This window comes from Misgurnus anguillicaudatus, chromosome 16 (assembly GCF_027580225.2).
Source record: "Misgurnus anguillicaudatus chromosome 16, ASM2758022v2, whole genome shotgun sequence".
In the NCBI taxonomy this organism is placed as follows: Eukaryota; Metazoa; Chordata; class Actinopteri; order Cypriniformes; family Cobitidae; genus Misgurnus; species Misgurnus anguillicaudatus.
The window spans coordinates 21806813-21827331 of NC_073352.2; the positions used below are offsets into that span (position 1 = coordinate 21806813).

At 37.9% G+C, this 20519-nt stretch overlaps 1 protein-coding gene across 4 annotated transcripts; it reads right to left on the reverse strand.

Annotated features, from left to right (window-relative positions):
• Positions 1-1182: 1182 nt before the first annotated feature.
• Positions 1183-19574, reverse strand: csnk1a1 (casein kinase 1, alpha 1). Of its 4 annotated transcripts, none has more exons than XM_055179118.2 (11): positions 18893-19573; positions 18452-18558; positions 15137-15263; positions 14796-14894; positions 12440-12523; positions 9335-9474; positions 8917-8995; positions 8302-8376; positions 7701-7807; positions 6950-7098; positions 1183-2702 (listed from the first exon to the last, which is right to left on the reverse strand). In XM_055179118.2, exons 1-11 carry the CDS (start codon positions 19013-19015, stop codon positions 2695-2697), a joined length of 1098 nt encoding a protein of 365 aa, XP_055035093.1. In that variant the 5' UTR covers positions 19016-19573; the 3' UTR covers positions 1183-2694. The 4 variants fall into 4 exon arrangements, with proteins under 4 accessions (XP_055035093.1, XP_055035095.1, XP_055035096.1 ...); XM_055179120.2 differs by having other exon boundaries at positions 6986-7098; positions 18893-19571; XM_055179121.2 differs by lacking the exon at positions 12440-12523 and having other exon boundaries at positions 18893-19568.
• Positions 19575-20519: the final 945 nt, after the last annotated feature.

The following is a 20519-nucleotide window of genomic DNA, read 5'->3' on the forward strand; positions in this document are numbered from 1 at the left end:
ATCGATTGAAATATAGTGTTTGACTTCATGCGGACATTTAAGTATCGCGAGAGTTAATCAAAAGTACAGCATTCGAATCGCTCTCGCGGTACTTTGATGTCATACACCAATCTTTTAGCGCAGCGCTGCATGAAATAGAACACACCTTTGGATTAAATTACTCCGTTCCAGCAGTACAGTGTCCGGTCACGTGACGAATGACTCACACGGTCTTCGCGTGACTCCACCTCCATAAAGGGCAGAGCAGAGCCTTTAGTGGGCAATAAGTCATCCATACTTTATGAATGAGATCCGTCTTTAAATAATACACGAAGTGCTACACAAACCAAGAGTTTAAATACGTTTTTAAAGTAACGCTGATTCTAGTGCTTGGAATTCAGTCTATCATATTTTTGTGATCTTAATACACATATCGGGTCTCTTTGTTGAACAGGTTTATTGTTGTATGGACCTTTGACTTGCCCTGCGAGACAGCAGCTGTTTTATGCATGTGTTGATTTGACAACAGTGGACAAAACCTTCCCCCACCGCCCTGCTATGTACACTGGTGTGGCCAGGACAACCCTTCCCCCTTCCATACTGCTGTTCATTTTCCTCAAGTGTTTTTAACTCCAGACTCTCCATTTTAACTCACTAGACTTGAAATAATTAACTGCCTTTAACAAGAATGTAAAAAAAATAATGTATGCTGTCATCCTGCAGTGCTGAAATAAAGGAACCTCTTCTAATCAAAACACAAAACAATATATATAAATTGTGTACAACTCAACCATATAAACTTAAGTTGTTTCATTCTACTAGTGTTGGTGTCAATAAGCACATCAATAAATGTACACACCTGTCATTTAAAGCAATTTTAATATTTACAGATATAAATCCTGGAAATTTAAGCAACACCACGAGCACCTAGATCTACCCACAGCCTCCACAAGATTTGCTTTCCTAAATACATCAATACCTTTAACTCCTTCCACAAAGATGCCCCAACACAATACCATTTTGCTTTCTCATGTCGTTCAATTTTAAAAACAAACAAAAAGGTTTGATGCATGATTGCGTGAAAATTTAACAATAATTGTGGCATGACTCGAGACTCATCAGAATAAATGGATAATAGAGGGGAAACATTTAGTGATCCAACTTGCGTGAGTTTTTGTAAAATTACAGAGACTGGGACAGCAATTATGAGAAGTCATTTTAATTTATTCTGACATGCTAAAAGGGCATAAATTACACTTTTATAGAACGGCCAGCTTACAAGTACTCGTAGCTGGTTCTGGGGACAGTTTGGAGGTAAGAAAGCCAAGTAACTTCTGTGCATTTGTCGTGGCTAAAGGCTGAGGAAACAAACAAACAAAACAAACAAACAAAACTGCTTTTGCCTCACAAGACCCAAAACTAAATAGAAAAGAAACCCTCCAACACTTTTGCATTAAAAAAAAGGAAATAAGCAAAAGATCGCCACTAAACAGCAGCAAAAACTGTTGCAGAGAGAAAGTCCCAGAGATATTTTACAAGAGGATCTGCTTCACCACAGGAAGAAGCAACAAAAAACCCTTCCCCAAAATTATTGTTCAATTCAATACAAGGGAAAGACAACTCTATAAAACTGAAAAAGTATACTTTTCTGATTAAAAAAAAAAAGATATATGCATATAAAATGGTAACGGGAAGGGTGGAGTGAGCACATTTTTTCTCAAGACAGGACATGGAGGCTATCATAGCATGTTATTCTTACGAATGGTTACCTTTTCAAATCAACATGAACATTTTCAAAGTGAAAAACCCAGATCATAGATGCATACAATTGTTTTCTAAGCAATTAACATACATGTTTAGTCAAGTGATGCCTAATTTATAATGAATATGCTTTGGTGGAGTTTATTCTTTTATTTTTTAGACTTCAGAATACCAAGTACAATATAGTTAATGCAGCGCTCTAAATAGAAACCTAGTAGTCACTAGAATGTTTTTTAATCTTCACATTAGAAGCTTTCTAGCACATATCAGCAGGCAGAACTGTAATCACCTTTTAGAAAAGAGAAAAAAAAAACAAATCCAATGTTTGCCTTTTAATTACTTGGACACATTTAATACAACAGATTCAATGTAATAGGTCTCACTTTGCTTGACAAAAATAACTGAAGGACGAAAATGTGTCTCAGATGTCTCCGTTCGGAAAGAAGAATGTCTGGGTTCACGCCACTCTCGGTGACGATAGGAAGATGAAAGGGGTAAGGGGACGAAACAGCTCTTATGGGCAACCAAGAATTGAGGAAGGACCCCTCACATCAGCTTTCTTGAAGGAGAAAACTCGGGGAAAATATCGGCACGCGCACAAATATATCCCCAGTGAGTCGACCTTTTTCTATAGTTTTCAGTTTCAAAGAAGGAGGGGTATAAAGTCTTAAGGAACAGGACGATAGAAAAGGCTACAGCTTCCAACTCCAAACCAAGCCTGCTCTCTGTGTGGATATAGTATATACATACCAATATATAGATATATGCAATGCATCTTATCTATATATACCGATTACATATATAGTATATGGAACAAAAGTTCTTTAACAGGAAAAAGGTTGCCCACAGTGCCTGGCAGGTTCTGGTGAATTTGATCCTAGATGCCGGGATGTGATTGGAAGGCAAATCCTGCTACGGCCAACTCTGCTCTGCTTCATTACATTGTCTTAATGGTTAGAAACCTGCAAGAGAGAAAGAAAGATGGGAGAGATAGAGAGGAAAGGGTTAAAAGTTAGCGGAACAGAGTTGAATGGGGTTGAGCTACTGTAATCAATGTGGCCAACCCAGTCAGAGCATTATTCAATCCTGGAGGAGAGAAAGTGCAAAGTCATCAGTCTCTCTCTGCGGTAAAGTCGAGACTTGTTGCAGGGAATCTGAGAAAAACATTCATTTCAAACTCAGAGAGGGATAAACTCAGTTGGGGCTTACAATCTCCCTACATGGCATCTAACTAACCACTAGTATACATACTACAAGCTGTATTACAGACGACATAGCTATGATCCTATTCATTCACATAAAACTACAGCTGACTGACACATCAGTTTAGCTGATGCGTGATCTGTAGGTCACCACAATGGCAATACGCCCCAAAATAAACATGTGCTATGAGCCAAACTCTTAAGAGCCCTGATAGCTTTTCTAAATAGAAATGAATTCAACTGGTTAAGGCAGGTAAAGCCCCAGTTTAAAAAGTACTGGAATGTATCCTCACAGAATTTTAAGCTACGAACATCCCAATGATGTTACAACAAAACATTTACATAAAAGGCAGATGTGTGGCGTATGTTGAAATGGTTCCAGCACGGCGCACTCAACTGTGGTCCAAGACTAAAATCAATCTGCTTTTGCTTCAGGCAAGCAGTGAACAAAATCAAACAGGATTTTACAAACGGGGGATAAGAGAGTCATTTTAACACGGCAGTTGCAACATTACAAAGAAAGATCAATTTATACATTCTTTAGTAAAACAGGAAATATATAGAGTTTGGTTTCAAAACGCAATAAACCCAATTTAAAAAAAAATGTGTTACCACTAAAATCAGTATTGTATTAGGTATTTGGAAAAAGTAAATACTTAATTTTGCGCAAAAAACGATATCCGCTGTGTTATTCCGTCATCTTTCTCCCTTTTTTCCCAAAACGCAATAAACGTCAGTCCTCCTTTTCTGCAGAATTCAAAAAAATCGGCTTAACAAATTACAGCGCACCATTCCACACATTGTAAACAACAACGGCGGCTAGGGCTGGGCAAAAAAATAATCGATTTTTCGATTAATCAGGGTTTTTTTACATGGTCGATACAAAATCGATTCTCAAAGGCCACGAATCAATTTTTTTCATATTTGTTCCACAAACATTGAACGTAAGATTAACGTTAATCTAATTATTAGTGTTCTCCACTAGATGTCACCCTCTTTTTTGCCTTGTGCGATGTTACCAAGGAGCGAGAGGCGAGCCTGTCATTCATTCATTGAATGCTTAAAATGGCAGTTTCAGGTGCTTCGTCGACGTTGATGCCACCTTCACATAGAAAGTCATATGTATGGAAGCATTTTAGATTTCGCAAGCAAGACGACGACGATAGTGTTGTGGCTTTTAATCTCTTTTTTTTAATTACCCACTTGTAAACTTCTGTTGAATTTGAGAATCGATATAAATCGGTATAAAATCGGCCAGAGAATTGAAATCGAATCGATCTGGAACATCTGAATCGATACCCAGCCCTAATGGCGGCGTGTTGAATTAACACAGAATCCTAGTTTTTCTCATCTACTATGTACTTCGTGATCAACAAACAAACAAAAAACTTTGGATGGCATTGAAAAACCTGTGGTGGTTTTCTGTGGCAGGGAAAAAACTTAAGCCATCAAAATCAAAGTTATGTATGACAAAGTAAGTGTTTTGATTAATGTCATCAGTGTTTATTTTTTGTCAGTGTATACCACTAGTCAACTAAATAAATATAACACGGCAAAGATGAATGCACATTTATATACTAATTCAATAGATTTATTGCATTTTGCGGAAAAAAAAAAAACAGTTTTTATAATAAATCTTTGAAAATCAATAATTTTTTACATTTTTAATGTTATTATAACCTAAAGATGCTATCTAAAAGTCTGTAACAGAAAATAGTGTTTTTCATTTCGTCACTTTCTTGGTATAGAAAACGTTTTTACAGAAATTAGTCAAAATTTATTTATTTTGTTTTGGAACCAAACTTTTTATATATTTGCATATATGTACTATTGTACAGTAAGCAGCAGACTATAAGGTGGAGTGCTTTATAACTCAACCCTATCATGGCTTGTTAAAGTGTGATCCAAACCCTCAAACAAGCAAGAGCAGTCTTTCAGGTTCTGCTCATTTATGTCACTGCTTGTGTCATTTATAGCTATCCACAATGGAAAGTTGATCCAAACTGGTTGCCAAGTAACCAGATGGTAAGGCTTGAGCTGCTACTACTTGTCGAGTGTAGTTACATTTAGCCACTGTAGCCTTGACATTTTGCAGACGCAAATTAATCTTAGAGCAGAGCAAAAAACCAAGACAAGACCGAGGACACGCTCTCTACTGAAAATGTAGAGGACAACTCGGCATTCAATGAGCTGAGCAAAATATGCTGATTCAGCACTCTTTGGACAAATATCACAAAGCAGTGCTCAAGCTCAACATTTGCAATGTCTCCACTGTGGACTTGTGCTGGTAGCCAAGAAACCAACAACAAATCCCCTCCGAATAAAGTTCATTCAAGCTCAAACACTTTGCCACTTTTGTTATCCGATTCTTGGCTGTGGCTTGACAGCAACCTGCTTTAAAAAGGGCTCTTAAAGAGACAGTGCACTTTTCTGAAAAATCCTTAAAATGGCTAAAACCCAAATTTTTGATTGCTATGATCCAAATGTAACAATAATATTTCTAAGCAGGATACCTTGTGTAGTCTGCGTTTTTAAGGAGGAGGGGTGCACTCAAACTGAAACAGCATGCACAAAGGATTAGGCCAACACCACCTCATCAGCAAGTGCTATTCTTAGTCCTGCCAGTTTTAACAGCAGTTGTTCTCTGCCTTAATTCAGGATGAACACGGAGAAAAGCAGGAGACGGCTTTACTCTGTGAACATTCAAAGATGACGTGCTGAACCACACGAGGTTCACAAACCCCAAATGGAGGGGAGACAAGATGACTGCATGGCCTAAACAGCCAACATAAAGCCCATATTTAAAAAATCCCAGTAATACACTGATAATCGTTAATAATAAACTATACTCACGCAACCAAAGAAATTTGCATGGTTGTGTTATAAATGTAAAAGACTACAATCCAAGTTTGTCAGGTATGTAAAATGTAAGACTATTTTAGTGCAAGGCCAACTTCTAAGTAATGATTTAAAGACTTTGTGGTTAAAACCCCTAAAATTACATATAATTAACTGTAAAAACACCCACTTACAATATAGACTAGACTGAATGCCACTGTAGTCTGACTTTAAAGCAAAAAAGGACAGTAGACGTCAGCTTTTCCACTTAAGCGCGTGCCCTTCTAGATGTCATGCCTACTCGGCAATAGGTGCACAACAGATTTAGACCACACCAAAGCCTACACAAGCTCTGACAAGGGCAATTTATCTTTTATATAGTGTTAAACTGACTGCATATACTCAATATCTCTTTTAAAAGCAAACATCATGTCTAGGTCCTAGGATAACGATGACTGTCCAACAGCCCCAACATAAATCCAGCTGGAGTTTGTTTTATGTTGAAACAATCTCCAAGTCCATTTATCTAGGACAGACTATGCCCTTGGAAGAGATCCGTAACTAGAATCACAAAAAAACATTTCTCTTTTAACACAATGCAAATACACAATGACACTTTCCCCAACACCAGACAGAGAACAGCACAGTAAGAATCAAATGATAAGGTATAGGAAATGATATGGTCTTGGTTAGTCTGTGGTTAGAAATCACTCCCACGTATCCATGATTGTACTGTAAAGTTTTATAAAAGAGACCATTATAATAAGACCAACAAGTGTTAGATCCAGGAACAATGATTGGGAGAAATCTGTCAAATAGAGCATCCCATTTGGAAAGGGGTTAATTTAAGGGATGGTTATTTGACATTCACAGAAAGATTATAAAGCCAACCCTTCGTCCCAGAGAAGAATAGACATTTTGGTTCAAAGTTAGTAGTCAAATTTCCCAAGGACGTCTTTGCTTTTGCAAGACAAACCAATTGAATAATCTTTTTTACTTTTTTGTTGAGGAGGAGGGAGGTGCATCCTCGAACTAACACCGTTTCTTTGTAATCCATGAATCTTTGGGGGAGCGAATGTTCCAAATCCACTTTGCTTTTTTAATAAATATGCAAGCAATTGGTGTCTCTGTTTTAGCGCTGAAACGTCGCTTGGATGTTTGCTACTAACCTTTCATGTTACTCTTGGGTTTGTCAGTTTGCTTGCCTGTGGGGGTTTGTGCCTGTTGCCCCTGTCCCCCTGAGGAGGCTGCCTGCTGTGCTGCTTTCTGCTTCAGCATGGTCCAGTCAAATGTGTAGTCATACTGGTGGTTCAGAGTCCTGAAAGGCACAAAAGACTAATGAGCACACCGCTACAAAACAAAGAGTTCAGGACAAGAAAATTGCAACTACGAAAAATAATCAGCTCACGAAGGATGCTGAGGTGACTCTCATTGTCCCATAATCTGCGACCTAACACCGTTTCCTAACTAGATGTGATGGTGCGAGGCAATAAAAGATATTTTCTTCCCCATATTATTCAGAGATTTTGTCCTAACCATTCACGATCTGATGCTATTATACTTTGTGCATTATTAATATATTAATCATAAAAGATGGACAAAAATAGACTTAAGACATAAGAAAGCAGAGGGATGTATCTCTGTATGTATGTGCCCTATTGAGCTGCAGTGAGAGAGGATGGCGCACAAGCAAAAAAAAAAACCTGCTATGATAGGCTGTGTTTTGGGATTGATTGTGTCACACCACACCTCTTTTTCAAATTCAGTATGAACAGACAAATTGCCTATTGCTGGAATCATATAACATCGGATCGAGTAAGGACACGATGTAAGCCTCTACTAAAGACCAAGTTTGCTTTATTGCTGCCAAAACATTGTGTGACTAGGCGTTTCTCGTAAATAAAGAGAACTGACAATCACCTGAAGAGAATGCGGAAAAGCTGACGCAAGTACATGTAGTCAGGTGCCTCTTCAAACCGCAACCCACGACAGTAGTTCAGGTACATGGCAAACTCTGCTGGGAACCCCTGGAGGAAAAATGCCAAGAACAAAATGAGATCTGTACAAAACCCCAGAAAAGTCATGTTGACCTGACATGCTTTTTTTCAAGGACGCAAGAAATAAAAGAAAAAAAAAACTCTTGAACTACTAAGGACAAGTACATAGTGAGCCTTGTTTACAGGAAATATGCAATCATGCAAAAAAAAAATGCACACAAGATCAGACAGCTCTGGATCTTGGATTTGAAGATTACATTTAAATATAGTTTATAAATGACAAATTTAAGACATACTTGTAAAGAGGAGCAATGTGTCATAAATGGTGAGCTTTGGTTCTCCTAACGTCCTCCATAAAATAGTAGCTTTCTATAAATCTCACACTGATAAACTAAATAGTCTTGCTTGTGATTTAAAATAATACGATCAAATGTCTGGCACAAAAAGGAAAACTTTTGTAGCATGTATGCCATACTGGCAAGAATGGCTGTGAATTTTTTGGGAGGATGTAGAATTTCACATACCTTACACAACACCTCGACAGGGGTCGACATCTTTTTCTCACTAATCTTTTCATACTTCTGTTTCTTTGTCGCAGCCTGTTGGGCAGAAATGAAAATGATGCACACTACGGTCTGTAACTGACATGGCGGTTCATCTGTGTGCAATCCCACAGCGCAGAGGGCCATAAATAAACCAGCTGAAAGAAGATTTACAGCACTTTTTTAGCCACCACCTGTTGGACTGTTTCACACTCCCTGGTAATTTTTAGTTTAAGCTTTTGAGTGGGAATAATTCATTAACAAGGAGTATTCTTCTGCTTAAATTACAATGTCTAATGTCCACGGTTGACACGTACTACATTTAAACCAAACTTGATCGAACAGCAGAAAGGTCACCGCCATGCCATTTAAAACGAAACTATGCGTCATCAAATTTTCTTCCAAGGAAGTAAGCTTTCCTCATTTATCCAAGCACCTCATTTTCGTACAATAAAAGTGAATAGTGACTACAGCTGTCAAACATGTATTAAAATTAGTTTGCATGCTTATGAATATCATCTGAATATGTCACTACCTATAATGTTAACTTCAGGCTGTTTAAAAATAGTCATCCTGTTTATCATCTACCCTGCTTACCTTCAGTCCCTGCCATGGAAGGCTGGTTCTGTTAAAGTACATCAGCACATATCCTAGTGATTCCATGTCATCTCGACGACTGTAAATAAAACCATATGTAAGCAAAAAAATTCAAACACAATGTCCAAAATAGCTTGAGTGGTGTGTACAAGCAGAGCTGATGGAGCAAAGCACCCTTAATTTAACCCACTGACCACAGAAAGCCATTTCTCTAATAAGGAAACATTGCCAGTCAAACAAGATGTCATGATGATGAATTCAAAGTGCCTCTCATCACAAAAGACTCCAAAGAGCTTGGTAGCAACACTCAGATGAGCAGCGCAAGATCTTACATTGGCAAAGAGCATACAGCACATTGGAAAGTACATGAAGTTGACACTGGAAGACCACATAAGGAACATGAGTGACTAATTCTCACCTCTGCTCAATTCCCAAGTGTGCGTTGATGCTGGCATAGCGAGCTGTGCCTGTGAGATTTTTGTCTTCTCTGTAGGGTATGTGCTGTCGTGTCCTGTTGTCTCGGTATTTCTTGGCCAGACCGAAGTCAATGAGGAACAACTATACAAAGTGAAGAGAGAAGCACAAACATTGACTTTTTGTTTAAAGGACCAACTAAAACAAAGAAAATGTAACTTCAAAAATTCATTTTCTTCCAACTTCCTTCCATGCATGTACTTTGGACTACTTCTTGGACTTCGGAATAAAGAATTATACATCAAGTGACGAATCAAGAAAGTGATGGGGTCAGAGTCTACGCCTGGAAACGTCCACACCTTTATCTGACCAATGATGGAAGAGCCAGCTCCAAGTGCATTCTCTGGCTGTCCCTGAAATCTTTCATCAAGTACCCCACACACACTGGATACAGTATCCTGCCAACATTTTTACTGAGGCAGCAGTCATACTGTAATGCATCCACTCAGCCATGCCACTGTTTGCTTGACCTAACCAAGGATTTGACTTATTTTCTCCTCTTGTCAAGAAAATTAGTTACACCAACCATGCAATTCTATAAAGATGGTTTTTGTAGAGGTCAAGACAGTGGAAAACCATTACAGTGAGTTAACGCTTACTAGAAACCCAGAGACTGTGATGAACCACTTGGCCATTAACACTTTCCTTTTAGGACCCTTAGCTTGAACTATCATGAAGGACACAAAATACGGTAACATCAAGCGGTTTTCTAAAAACATCTCACCACTTGTTCACCGCTCTCCACCTTGTACTTTCTGTACATTACAGTCAAACCATTAAGGGCAAAAAATGCCCCAAAAACTATTTATATTTTTAACATTTAATTTAATTAACAAAAATTTTACAAGAACGTGTTCCTGTAGTTCAATTGTTAGAGGACTCCATTAGCAGCGCAAATGTTGTGAGTTTGAAAAACAGGACATTAACAAAAATGTTTACTATGAATTAGGGGTGGGAATCGCTTGGACCCTAATGAATCGATTCAGAATAGATTCTTAGGGTCCCGATTCAATTCAGAATAGATTCTTGACGTACTAATTTGCATATCTGTGACGTCATTACGTCACATTTGCTCTCAAAGCCAGGTTAATGTTTGCGCTTTTGCTACTAGTCTCTGAACTGTCATACTGTACTTTAATGCAACTAAGGGATAAATAATGTCATTCCTATACATATATGTCCTGTTTCTGTTGTAAGACATTAAAACCAGTAAAAATAGTAATTAAACGTGACATATTAATTCTATATGTTAACCGGCATTAACTTCCACGAACTGACTTACGTTAAGTGTCTAGCATCATCATTATACACAGTGATTGGCAGTATTACTGCATTTATATAATGCAGCGCACCCAGCGACTAAATAAACTATGTGCATATTTTTCCAGAAGTATATTCATGTTATATCTAAACAGTCAGCGGATGGTTTTGGGAAACGCTGTAGCACAGTCAGAAGAGCCATTAAATTAAATGCGCCGTTTCTCCCTGCCGCTCACTGAACAGAGAAAAGGCAGAGAAAGACCATCCCAAAGTGTATCTTGTTTTCTTGCAGTTTAGAATGAGTCAAACAGGGCTGTTCTAGATATTATTTCTTTTTCTTCTGCTCTTGTAAGCTCCGCTATGCGCTCGTGCAGTGCGCGCTGTCTTAAGTTGTCCGTGTGCAGCACCGCTCCCCCAGTTGAGTTCTGCCTTTTGGTTCTGATAACGTATTTTGTAAACTAACATTTAAGAATCGATTCTTGACATTTGTGAATCGATTCAGAATCGGCCCACGTCCGAATCGCGATTCATCTAAGAATCGATTTTTTTTGTCCCCTTCTATAAATGCACACAGTAAATCAGTTTCAATAGGGTCATCGAAATATATAAAATGTTAAAAATTAAAAAAATAAAGTTAATCGTGAAATTTTTCATTAAAACTTATAAAACTAATGTTTTACTATTTTAACTGCCTGTCAATGATCTAGATTAGGGCTGCACGATTAATCGCATGCAAAGTCACCAGCATTTCGTTAGTAAAGCCGATTCCCTGATCAGCAACAAATTTCCATCACCTGCTTTCAGATGGATAATGCCTAGCTTTCAGTGAACTACGGCTCTGTGTAGTAAATACTGCTCCATCTGAAAGCAGGCTATGGCGATTCACTACCGATTAAAGAAATCGGCTTCACCAACGAAATGCGCGTGATAATCGCATCTAGACACAAATAAAATACAGCCGTGATGTAACGTAGCAACTAGTATACTGATATGCACTATGTTGCATGTACGTACATACAAATGGGTTTTATTTGAGTGAACTTAACATTTTTACCACCATTCTTACCATTATGTCAGATAAAAGACAGACAATAAGTGATCAATATGGATGAGTACTCTCAATTTTCAAGCAATACTTAATAGATCAGGTATTTAAAAGATTAATCCTACCCAAACCCCATAACAACATTTGTGTGGCTTTGTTGCGATCGGCTGCATAACACATATTGGATTTTAAAGCGTTCCCTTTCTGGTAGAGAAAAAGCCTCTGTGCCACTTTCAAAGGACCAAAAATAGTCAAAGATGTGTGCTGCCAGTGCAACAAACACTTCATGTTTTACCAGGCAATCATGCAGAGAAAGTATGCCAATCTATTTATTCTGTGCCATGAAGACCTTGTTAACAAATAACCAGAAGTAAGATTACTGGCCAATGTGTAGCCACAAACTCCATGTACATAAACTGGAAAATTTCACAAAATCCATCCAATTTAGCATTAAGATTAAAGGTACCATTTAAAAACACCATCGGACTGAGAACAATTTTAGAGCTAAGAGAACAATTTAATTATCCAGATGAACCTAAACACAATCCCTCCCGCAAGTGCCAAGACCTTCATCCCCCTGTACAAAGATGCCTGCAATCTGGATTACAATTTAATCTCGATTTCTGTTTAGCATGTGTGTCTGGTTCAATGCCAACAAACTTCAATGGTTACTGTACAAAATAAAAACTAGAAATGGGAAAAGGAATTTGGGGGGATTATTAAGAGGTGGTTGTGGGTTCAGACCTGGTTTAATCCTGAGAAAGATGGGTCCTGAGAAGAACTAACAGCCAAGCTTCTTTTCCTCTTCCCCACTGGAGATTCTAAACACTGAACAGACAATAGAGGGTGCAGTGCATCAAACAGTATTGCTGACAACCGCACACGGCCAGCGCAGACAGGCAACACCAAGGCTCAGAAAAAGAACGCGAAGAAGAGCAGAAGGAGGGGAAGAGAAAGCCTAAGGCAATCCTTCATCCACCAATAAGCGTCCTAGCTAAAAGTCAAAGGAAACTCTGCTAATGGCAGACGTCTTCCCATAAGCCTAGGCTCAGATACTAAACAGGTTTTCAGACCAGATGCAAGAACTGCTTGTTTCATAATTCTTAAGCCAGAGAGGTAAACTATACATGGCACCTCTGGGCATCCCCAGTGTTCTTATCCACACCAATTGTTTCCAAGCCTGATTGTCTTTTTTTGACTTTGCAATGGCTTTTTTCATTAAATAGCAATTCTGTAGCATTTAACACTAGCTGTGCCATTCGGTATTTAACCTTTAGGCTCACCCAAGGCAAACGAAACAATGGCACAACTAGGGTTAGGAAGGCCATTCACCACGATGGCCACTTGTTTAAAAATTAGAAATGAGAGGCTTTGTGGACAAATGCAACCAACCAAAACTCAGCCCCACCCAATTAAACACCTCGCGATCATTCTGAATGCATTTCAAGTTTAAACTATGTAGACAGATCATTGGATCACAGTAAGGAAGAGGCTAGAACACTTTGGCATGTGGAGAGGCCAAATCAGGTAAGGATGAAGCTTTGAGGAACTAAAAAAAGCGTGCAGTTTAAAAGGTGCATGACCTAACCTGCATGTTATTGCAAAAACTGTTTTAGTTTAGCTACAAAAGACAAGATGGGACAGCTTCATGAAAGTGACGTTAAAGATTTCAATACAGCAGCTCAGGATAAAGCAACAAAACAAGCTATTAGTCTAGAATGGTGCCGAGTACGGTTCTCCACAATGCGCCAGAACAATAATTTGAAGAGTGTGTGACTAAGCACAGTATGTGTTGAGAAAATAATCTCACTTAAGATATACTAAATAAGTTATAAAGTTTTTTGAGAACCTTGTATGTGGACCTTAACTGCACTTGCTTTAAAATACTGCTAGCAAAATGCATTACCAATTCACACAAATGTCTCCATTTTTAGCCACCTGTTGGCCTAAATCATTCTTGGTCAAGGCATGCCCACATGCTTTACTCTTTTCCAAACTAAGAATGTTATTCCTAAAAAGATTACTGGGGTTGGATTAAGAATGGTAATGATCATATGAGAGATGTCAGAATGTAAGCAGAGAGCAGTGAATGATGCGAGTGGAGAGATTTTGATTCTGCACCAAAAGAGACTGGGGTTTGCAAAGCAAATAGTTAAATCAGACCGTCCCATAGTTCAGTGTACTCAGAATTTAATGCTTTCCAGGGTGGACGTCGAAAACCTACACATCCGAGCGTGAGCGTGTGCATCTAGAGTTTTAGTGAAAAGGTGACGACTTCATGTGTATGTACAAAAATAAAAGCTTAAGGCTGGCATTCACACAGACACACAATGGTAAACATTTATTCCAGAAAGCACTGCCAAAAATGGTAATACAGGCTTCACTGAGTTTGTCCTTTGTGGAACTGTTAGACGAGACAACCAGAGCTTGTACTGGTAGGTCATTGTTTTATTTTGCACAACATGCTTTAACTTTGCCAAATGTTGCCTGTCTGCAAGGGCTCAAAACTACGAATTATCTGAAACAAAATAAAAATCAGGCAACTTCTGTACATTTGAATAGAGAGAAATTAAAAAGTGCAAAGCACTTCAAAGGCTTCTCAGTCGGAGGGAGAAATAAATCAATAAAACCAACCACAAGTCACATATCATGCACAAGTTCCATTTTTGAGGAGTGAATGAGATAAAATTCATGTCCACATATGTACACAGCCCAACCGTCAGGTGTTTTCGAATCAACCGATATGTTAAGCTGTTAACACTGTGTCAAGGGAATGCTAATGGTTTTAAATAACCAGTCCTATGATTTCCCACCCAATATTCTTTGTACAGCCCAGCCATCCCAAATCAACAAAGCGACATCAAACATAAATATTACAGGCTCAGAAGCCAGTGTTTAACCACAGGAAAGGCCATATAATACATGGAGTAATTTTAACCTTCAGTCATCTCTCCTACCTCAATGGAACAGGAAACCACAGAAATCTGCAGATTTAACACCTACTGCATTACATAATTCATTTACAGCAAAACCTCCCTGCCTTTTTCAAGCATAACCTTGACACTATCTCATTAAGAGACAGAAATTGTTAAAAGTTTACCTTATTACAGTGACGACCAATACCCATTAAAAAGTTGTCTGGCTTGATATCTCTGTGGATGAAGTTTTTTGTGTGCACATACTCAATTCTGCTGATCATCTATAAAAGCAAAATAATCAGGTTAAGTTAAGGAACACTTTAAACATAACAATCAATGATACAAGTATACTTCGTTGTTTTACGCGTACGTTAGCACAGCCTTGCAAAGTATAGTTCTTTTTTGACTCATACACAGGCGTTCGACGCATACGCGTAAAAACTGAAGTATATTCATATCACTAACAATGAACATATCAAGATACCAAGTGACTCATTTTGAAAACACCAAGACTCAATCTTACCTGATCTGCAAGCATTAGAACAGTTTTCATTGTGAATCTGCGAGAACAGAAGTTAAAGAGATCCTCCAGGCTTGGGCCCAACAGATCCATCACTAGGACATTATAGTCCTTTTCTTGGCCATACCACCTGAAAATAAGCATTACATGTTGATCAGAACCAAAAGATGACCTACAAGATTACACACCAATTATTAATGCAATTTAGTGTGTGAATGGCTGTGTCGTGACGTCCTAGAGAGCTAAAAATCTGAGCCAACATCAACTATTCTCAGTAAAGCACAATACGTTCATATTTTGAGATTAATACAAAATTAAGTTAAAACTGCTTAAATAAAACTTTAAACTTAGACAATAAAAAGCATAAATGTGCCAGGGAAGCAGGTTAAGTGGCACACCCCGCAGACAATGGATTCTAATATATCCAGCTTGGTGACATGACTTTGTGTACACTTTATACACTTAGTTTTAGCCATAAGAAAAAAACGCCTCATTTAAGTGTGTTATTTTCCAATTATGGCACACCAAATAATTATACGTTAATGTATTTAATAATAACGCCAATGCGCAGATCTCAACAACAACAATCTCATGAACATTATTGAAATAAGTCTTATTAGACTCCAAAAACCTAAAAAGCAAGAAGTTTACATTAAACAAGACAACTATTAGTCACTTCTTAAACTGTTTATGATGAAGACATAGAATAACCCTAAAGGCTTTGCAAAGTTCAGGCCATAAGATTTAGATACACACAACTATGCAGGTGTAGGTTAAGAGAGCCCCACATTTAGCTAACACATTACTAAAGCAGTCGCCAAGCAACCATCATGCTAGAGAGTCTGCCAAACAAAGAGGTATTGTGGAGATAAGGTGCAGCAGTAGACCGGTGTCTGTTCAGCCATCTGTGCCAGAAAACCAACATCTACTGTTTGACAATAACAATAAGACGTGTACTTTGAACTGCAAATAGACTCCTAAACCTCGCAATATCTCGGCAGCGACTAAACCCATAATGGCTGGTGTTAACACTATTTTGTTGCAATCCAGCTTTACTTTTAACTGTAAAGCTTGACTTTCAGTTGTAATGTTGCAGTCAATAGTATATAATGTCTGAAAATGGATTTGATCTAAAAATGTATTTGATCGATTCTACATCTTCTAAAACAAGCCACAGATAAACTTCTCTGGTATTAAACCAAGGAAAGCAATTTCCAACCGGTTAAAACCAAAATTGTTAACTCACTACTGCAGCGTAGATTATGCAACAAAAAAACTTTGTAACTTTCGCAAATGTTAGATGCTACAAAGTGGTTAGAGAACTAAACAGCAGCAGTAATCTCTTACTTGCGGAAACTACAGGCCTCACTGTGGGATGTTCATTTCCTCTTATCAAAGCGAAAACTACAGGAAAGGCTAAACAAAACAGCAGTACAGCCGTAATTCGACTTAAGTTTTCCCTAAACCGCAACTTCCCATGCTAGCCACTTTTTTAATCAGGCAGCAACGTTGGTGTGGATTTTCAATAAGACCAAGCACAGAAACACTTTCCAATGATTGAGATTACATAGAAAAGTGCATTGCGTTCAAAGTCTTTTTTCATTAGCAAAAGCAATGAGTGGTTTAGGGAGTGTGGGGGAGGGAGATCTTGTATGGCAGGTTTTCCAAGCTCTAGCACCTAGTGACTGAAACCGTCAAACTGTTTTACACATCCTGAAACTGCTATTTATTAAAAAAGGTTCAGTCAAAGTGTCAAAACTTAACAGAATGAGAAATATAGTCATATATAGTCGAATATATGAAATGTATGTTTTTTTAAAGAGTTATTACGCATTACGAAAGTAAATAACACTATTTCCTTAGAGTTCAAAGTTCAATATACTCTTTAACATTAGACTTACTGACATGTAACTCATAAAGCACTGAAAAACTTTTTATACAGTTATACTGTATGCTTATAAACAAATAAAAAAGCTTGGCGAATCCTATATGTATGAGAAGTTATTCAACTTAAATCGCACCGGGTTCAACAACTAACCAAGGTCTACGAGTGCAGATTTCTATCAGCCAAGCTGCTGTCAGAATAAGATGGTATTGAAATGGACAGGCAAACGCAATCTGTAAGGAAATTCATTAACATAATACATACTATTCAGGCTAATACTAATTTAGTAAGGGATTGTTGTCAAAGTTTGATCAGATGGACTACATGTTTTGTAATAGCCTACAAATAGGTAGAGTGTACAACAACTTTTTAAACAGGGAAGTACTCCTGACTCTATTCAGCACAATCATGCGTTTTAATTACATGAGTAAATATGCTTGATGGAGCCAAGAAGGAAGTCTTATAAGAAATTTGAAACCAGATTAAGATTTATGAGATGTCAGGGACATGGTCATAATAAACTTACCTAACATTGGTTAATACACAACGTGTAGAGCTGATAAAAATAAAAAAAAGACACAAACCCACCACTAGAAGTAAAAGTTACTCTTGAACTTCATAAATGTTCCTGCACTAGAAATTATACCACCAATAAACTTTAACCTGAAGAAGACTTAATACAATCCCTGTATAAAACGCATTAGCCTATAGTTTAAGTCTGATCTGTTTAAGGCAAACATAAATGCTGCGCTTTTTAACTCTAGAAAAACTATTTGGAGAGACCCTTTATAAAAATATTTCTAGGACTTACAAAAGGCAAATCTTTAAAGGCTATTTTGCTACATATAATAGACATCGCTTGGCTCAGTCGTCTCGAGAAGAGAGGAGCTGTTCACTACTAGGCCCTGAAACTTGTTTTCTCTCATCCGCCATTTTCTGATCGAGAGGGAGGACATGTTGAACAAACACAACAAAAGAGCAGCGGCCATTTCCCACTCACTCCTCACACATTACTCACAGGCGCACAAACACACAATTTATCATAAAATAACATTAATTACAATGTATTACACCTCTATAATAACAAATAAATGTATAGACATTTAACTGGTATCATTATTGTGTAAAGTAGCGCTAGCGTAAAGGCTAGTTAGCCTGTGAGCTACTTCGTTGTAAATATATAAACTATCTATATATAGATATTTTAAATATATCTCTATATGAAGGGTGTCATTCAATAACCCCAAAGAGTCTTGTGGATATATATGGATGTGTACTTTGTACTAGACCCATCGCTTTCGATCTCGTGCTAGTCATTAACGTTAGATCAGACTATAGACCAGACTAGCCCAGCTAACGTAAAACCCCACGATTAAACATAATAGTCAAACGACATTTTAATGTTAGACGTGTTTCTTTTTATTAACACTCACCTGATATGTGGGATCCCGACTCCTCCTTGGAGAATTTTGTACAACTTGCTTTCATAGAGAAGTTGAGGATGTCTGGCTTTCTGTGACTCCAATTTCACAGCTACCTCCTGAGAATATTAAAAACGATCATATCATTATTTAATTAGTTGTTTAACTAACTACTAATTTAAGGGGAAAAGACCCTCTTATTTAGTCAGGTGACCTCTTTTTTAACATCAGCAAATATTAATAATTGATTCCTCCTCGAGTATTAGTATGTATGTAGTACAAACTAAAGATTACAAATGTATAAACTTTCAAGAAAATACCACTTATTCTGGGATCATAAACAGATTCAGGCCAGAATCTGACTAAGTTAACGTTACCAGTGGAGCTAACAAAAATCCCCGCTTTCTCATCTCATCGTATTCAACATAATAATTAAACATCGTTTCATTTTACCTCTCCATTTGTGATGTTGATTGCCAAATAAATGTCACCAAAGGATCCAGATCCGATTTTCCGAACAAGCTTGTATTTTCCACCGACAATAAATTCGGCTTTAGAGCCACTGCTGCTGGCCATGTCCTAAAATTCCGAGAAATACTCTGAAACTGAGTGAAAGGGTGAGGTTTGAGTTTTTTTCTCTCACTTGACGATTCAGTCCCGTAGAAACAATGCTAGCTAGCTTAAAATGTATCTTCTTCGCTAGCTGTGTCCTTAAGAACTCACAACGACGAAACTAAGATGATAACGGACATCGGCCTGAATAGGAGATTCGATGCCTTGGCATTTAAGTAAAAAACAAGGCAGATTCCCCTGAGGATGTGGCTCTTTTTTCTCTTCAACAGTTCCCCGAATAGCTGACTAGCAGCTTAGCCTTAAAGGACACGGATGAGTCGATGTCCTCGACGCTCTCATCAAATCACCTCGCTCTGAGAGGCGATTTTTCTTCTTAACGATGTATGTGTCCACTTATTCGACCATACATCTAGACAATCGACGATTTAAAGTTGAAATCTGGTGAGTCGCTGCTTTCTTTTCAAAGCGCAACCCACTCAGTTCGCCATCTTGTTGTCCGTCTCGGGATGAACAGAATCTGCTGAACTGAGCACAGGAGCGAGACCGCGCTAAAGCGCGCCGCCGCAGGCAGGGGAGGGGTTCACGCGTGATGTCATCAGGGCTGCGGAAACGCGCGTAATGAAACTTGGGCAAGTCAGTGCACCACTGCTGTCCTTTAAAATTTAGGAAGCTGTTTATATTTTCAATCCTAGATTTAGCTTCATTTAAAACATTTAAAATGATTACAAAATAACTGTACAAAATACATTAAAAGACAAGTGACAATATTTAGTTTTTTGTCTACATTTGCAATCTTTCATGACTTTACTGTGTATTTTTTTCACTGGGCATCTTTTATATTTATATAAGTTGGCACAACAGTTTACACCGAGTTGTCATATAATTTAAAAAATAAAATCTATTTCAATAAAAAACCGGTTTCGCGATGACTGCGCACGATTAGTAGTCGGGAGCGCGCGTCGATGACCTGAACCTTGCGCCATGGTTCACTGATGCCACCTAGTGAGCTAATATGATTTTTTTATAATGCTTCGTTTTAGTTTCGTTCTGTTTAAATTCTTGTTATACTGTTGAATCAACCATGACATATACTGGTGCATGGTTCATGGCAGTTGGATGACATGATTGATAACTAGCTATAAAACCAAAACAGAAACCCCAAATTTATATGAGTTCATCATTAAAATAAAGCATGTCGAAAGATTTGAAACAAAGACATAATAGATGACAAAACAATAATAGGTAAATATATGCCTCCCTCATCCAGCATACGTGGCAGCCTTATGTTTACTTTGTGTTTTGTTAAACAAGACCTTTATTTAGTTCATCCAGTCTAGCTTTGTTCATGGAAAACCCCTTACGTAGGTTACCCCTTACAAAAATTCACAATGTTTTTTGCATATGGATTACCAATTGGCAAAACCAGGGTTTTAGTTACCCTGGTTTAATTATAATTACTGTTTTTTTTCTTGGTTTGTTTGTTTAAACTGTTGTAAAACCATGGTTA

Bases quoted from the DNA above. Each gene is read 5' to 3' on its own strand.
- csnk1a1 (XM_055179118.2), bottom strand. From the start codon at position 19,015: ATGGCCAGCAGCAGTGGCTCTAAAGCCGAATTTATTGTCGGTGGAAAA. The intron at 8,377-8,916 runs GTAAGCAGGGTA...TCTGCCCAACAG, and splicing joins TTCCATGGCAGGGACTGAAG to GCTGCGACAAAGAAACAGAA. The intron at 7,808-8,301 runs GTATGTGAAATT...TTTTTCCTCCAG, and splicing joins CTGTCGAGGTGTTGTGTAAG to GGGTTCCCAGCAGAGTTTGC.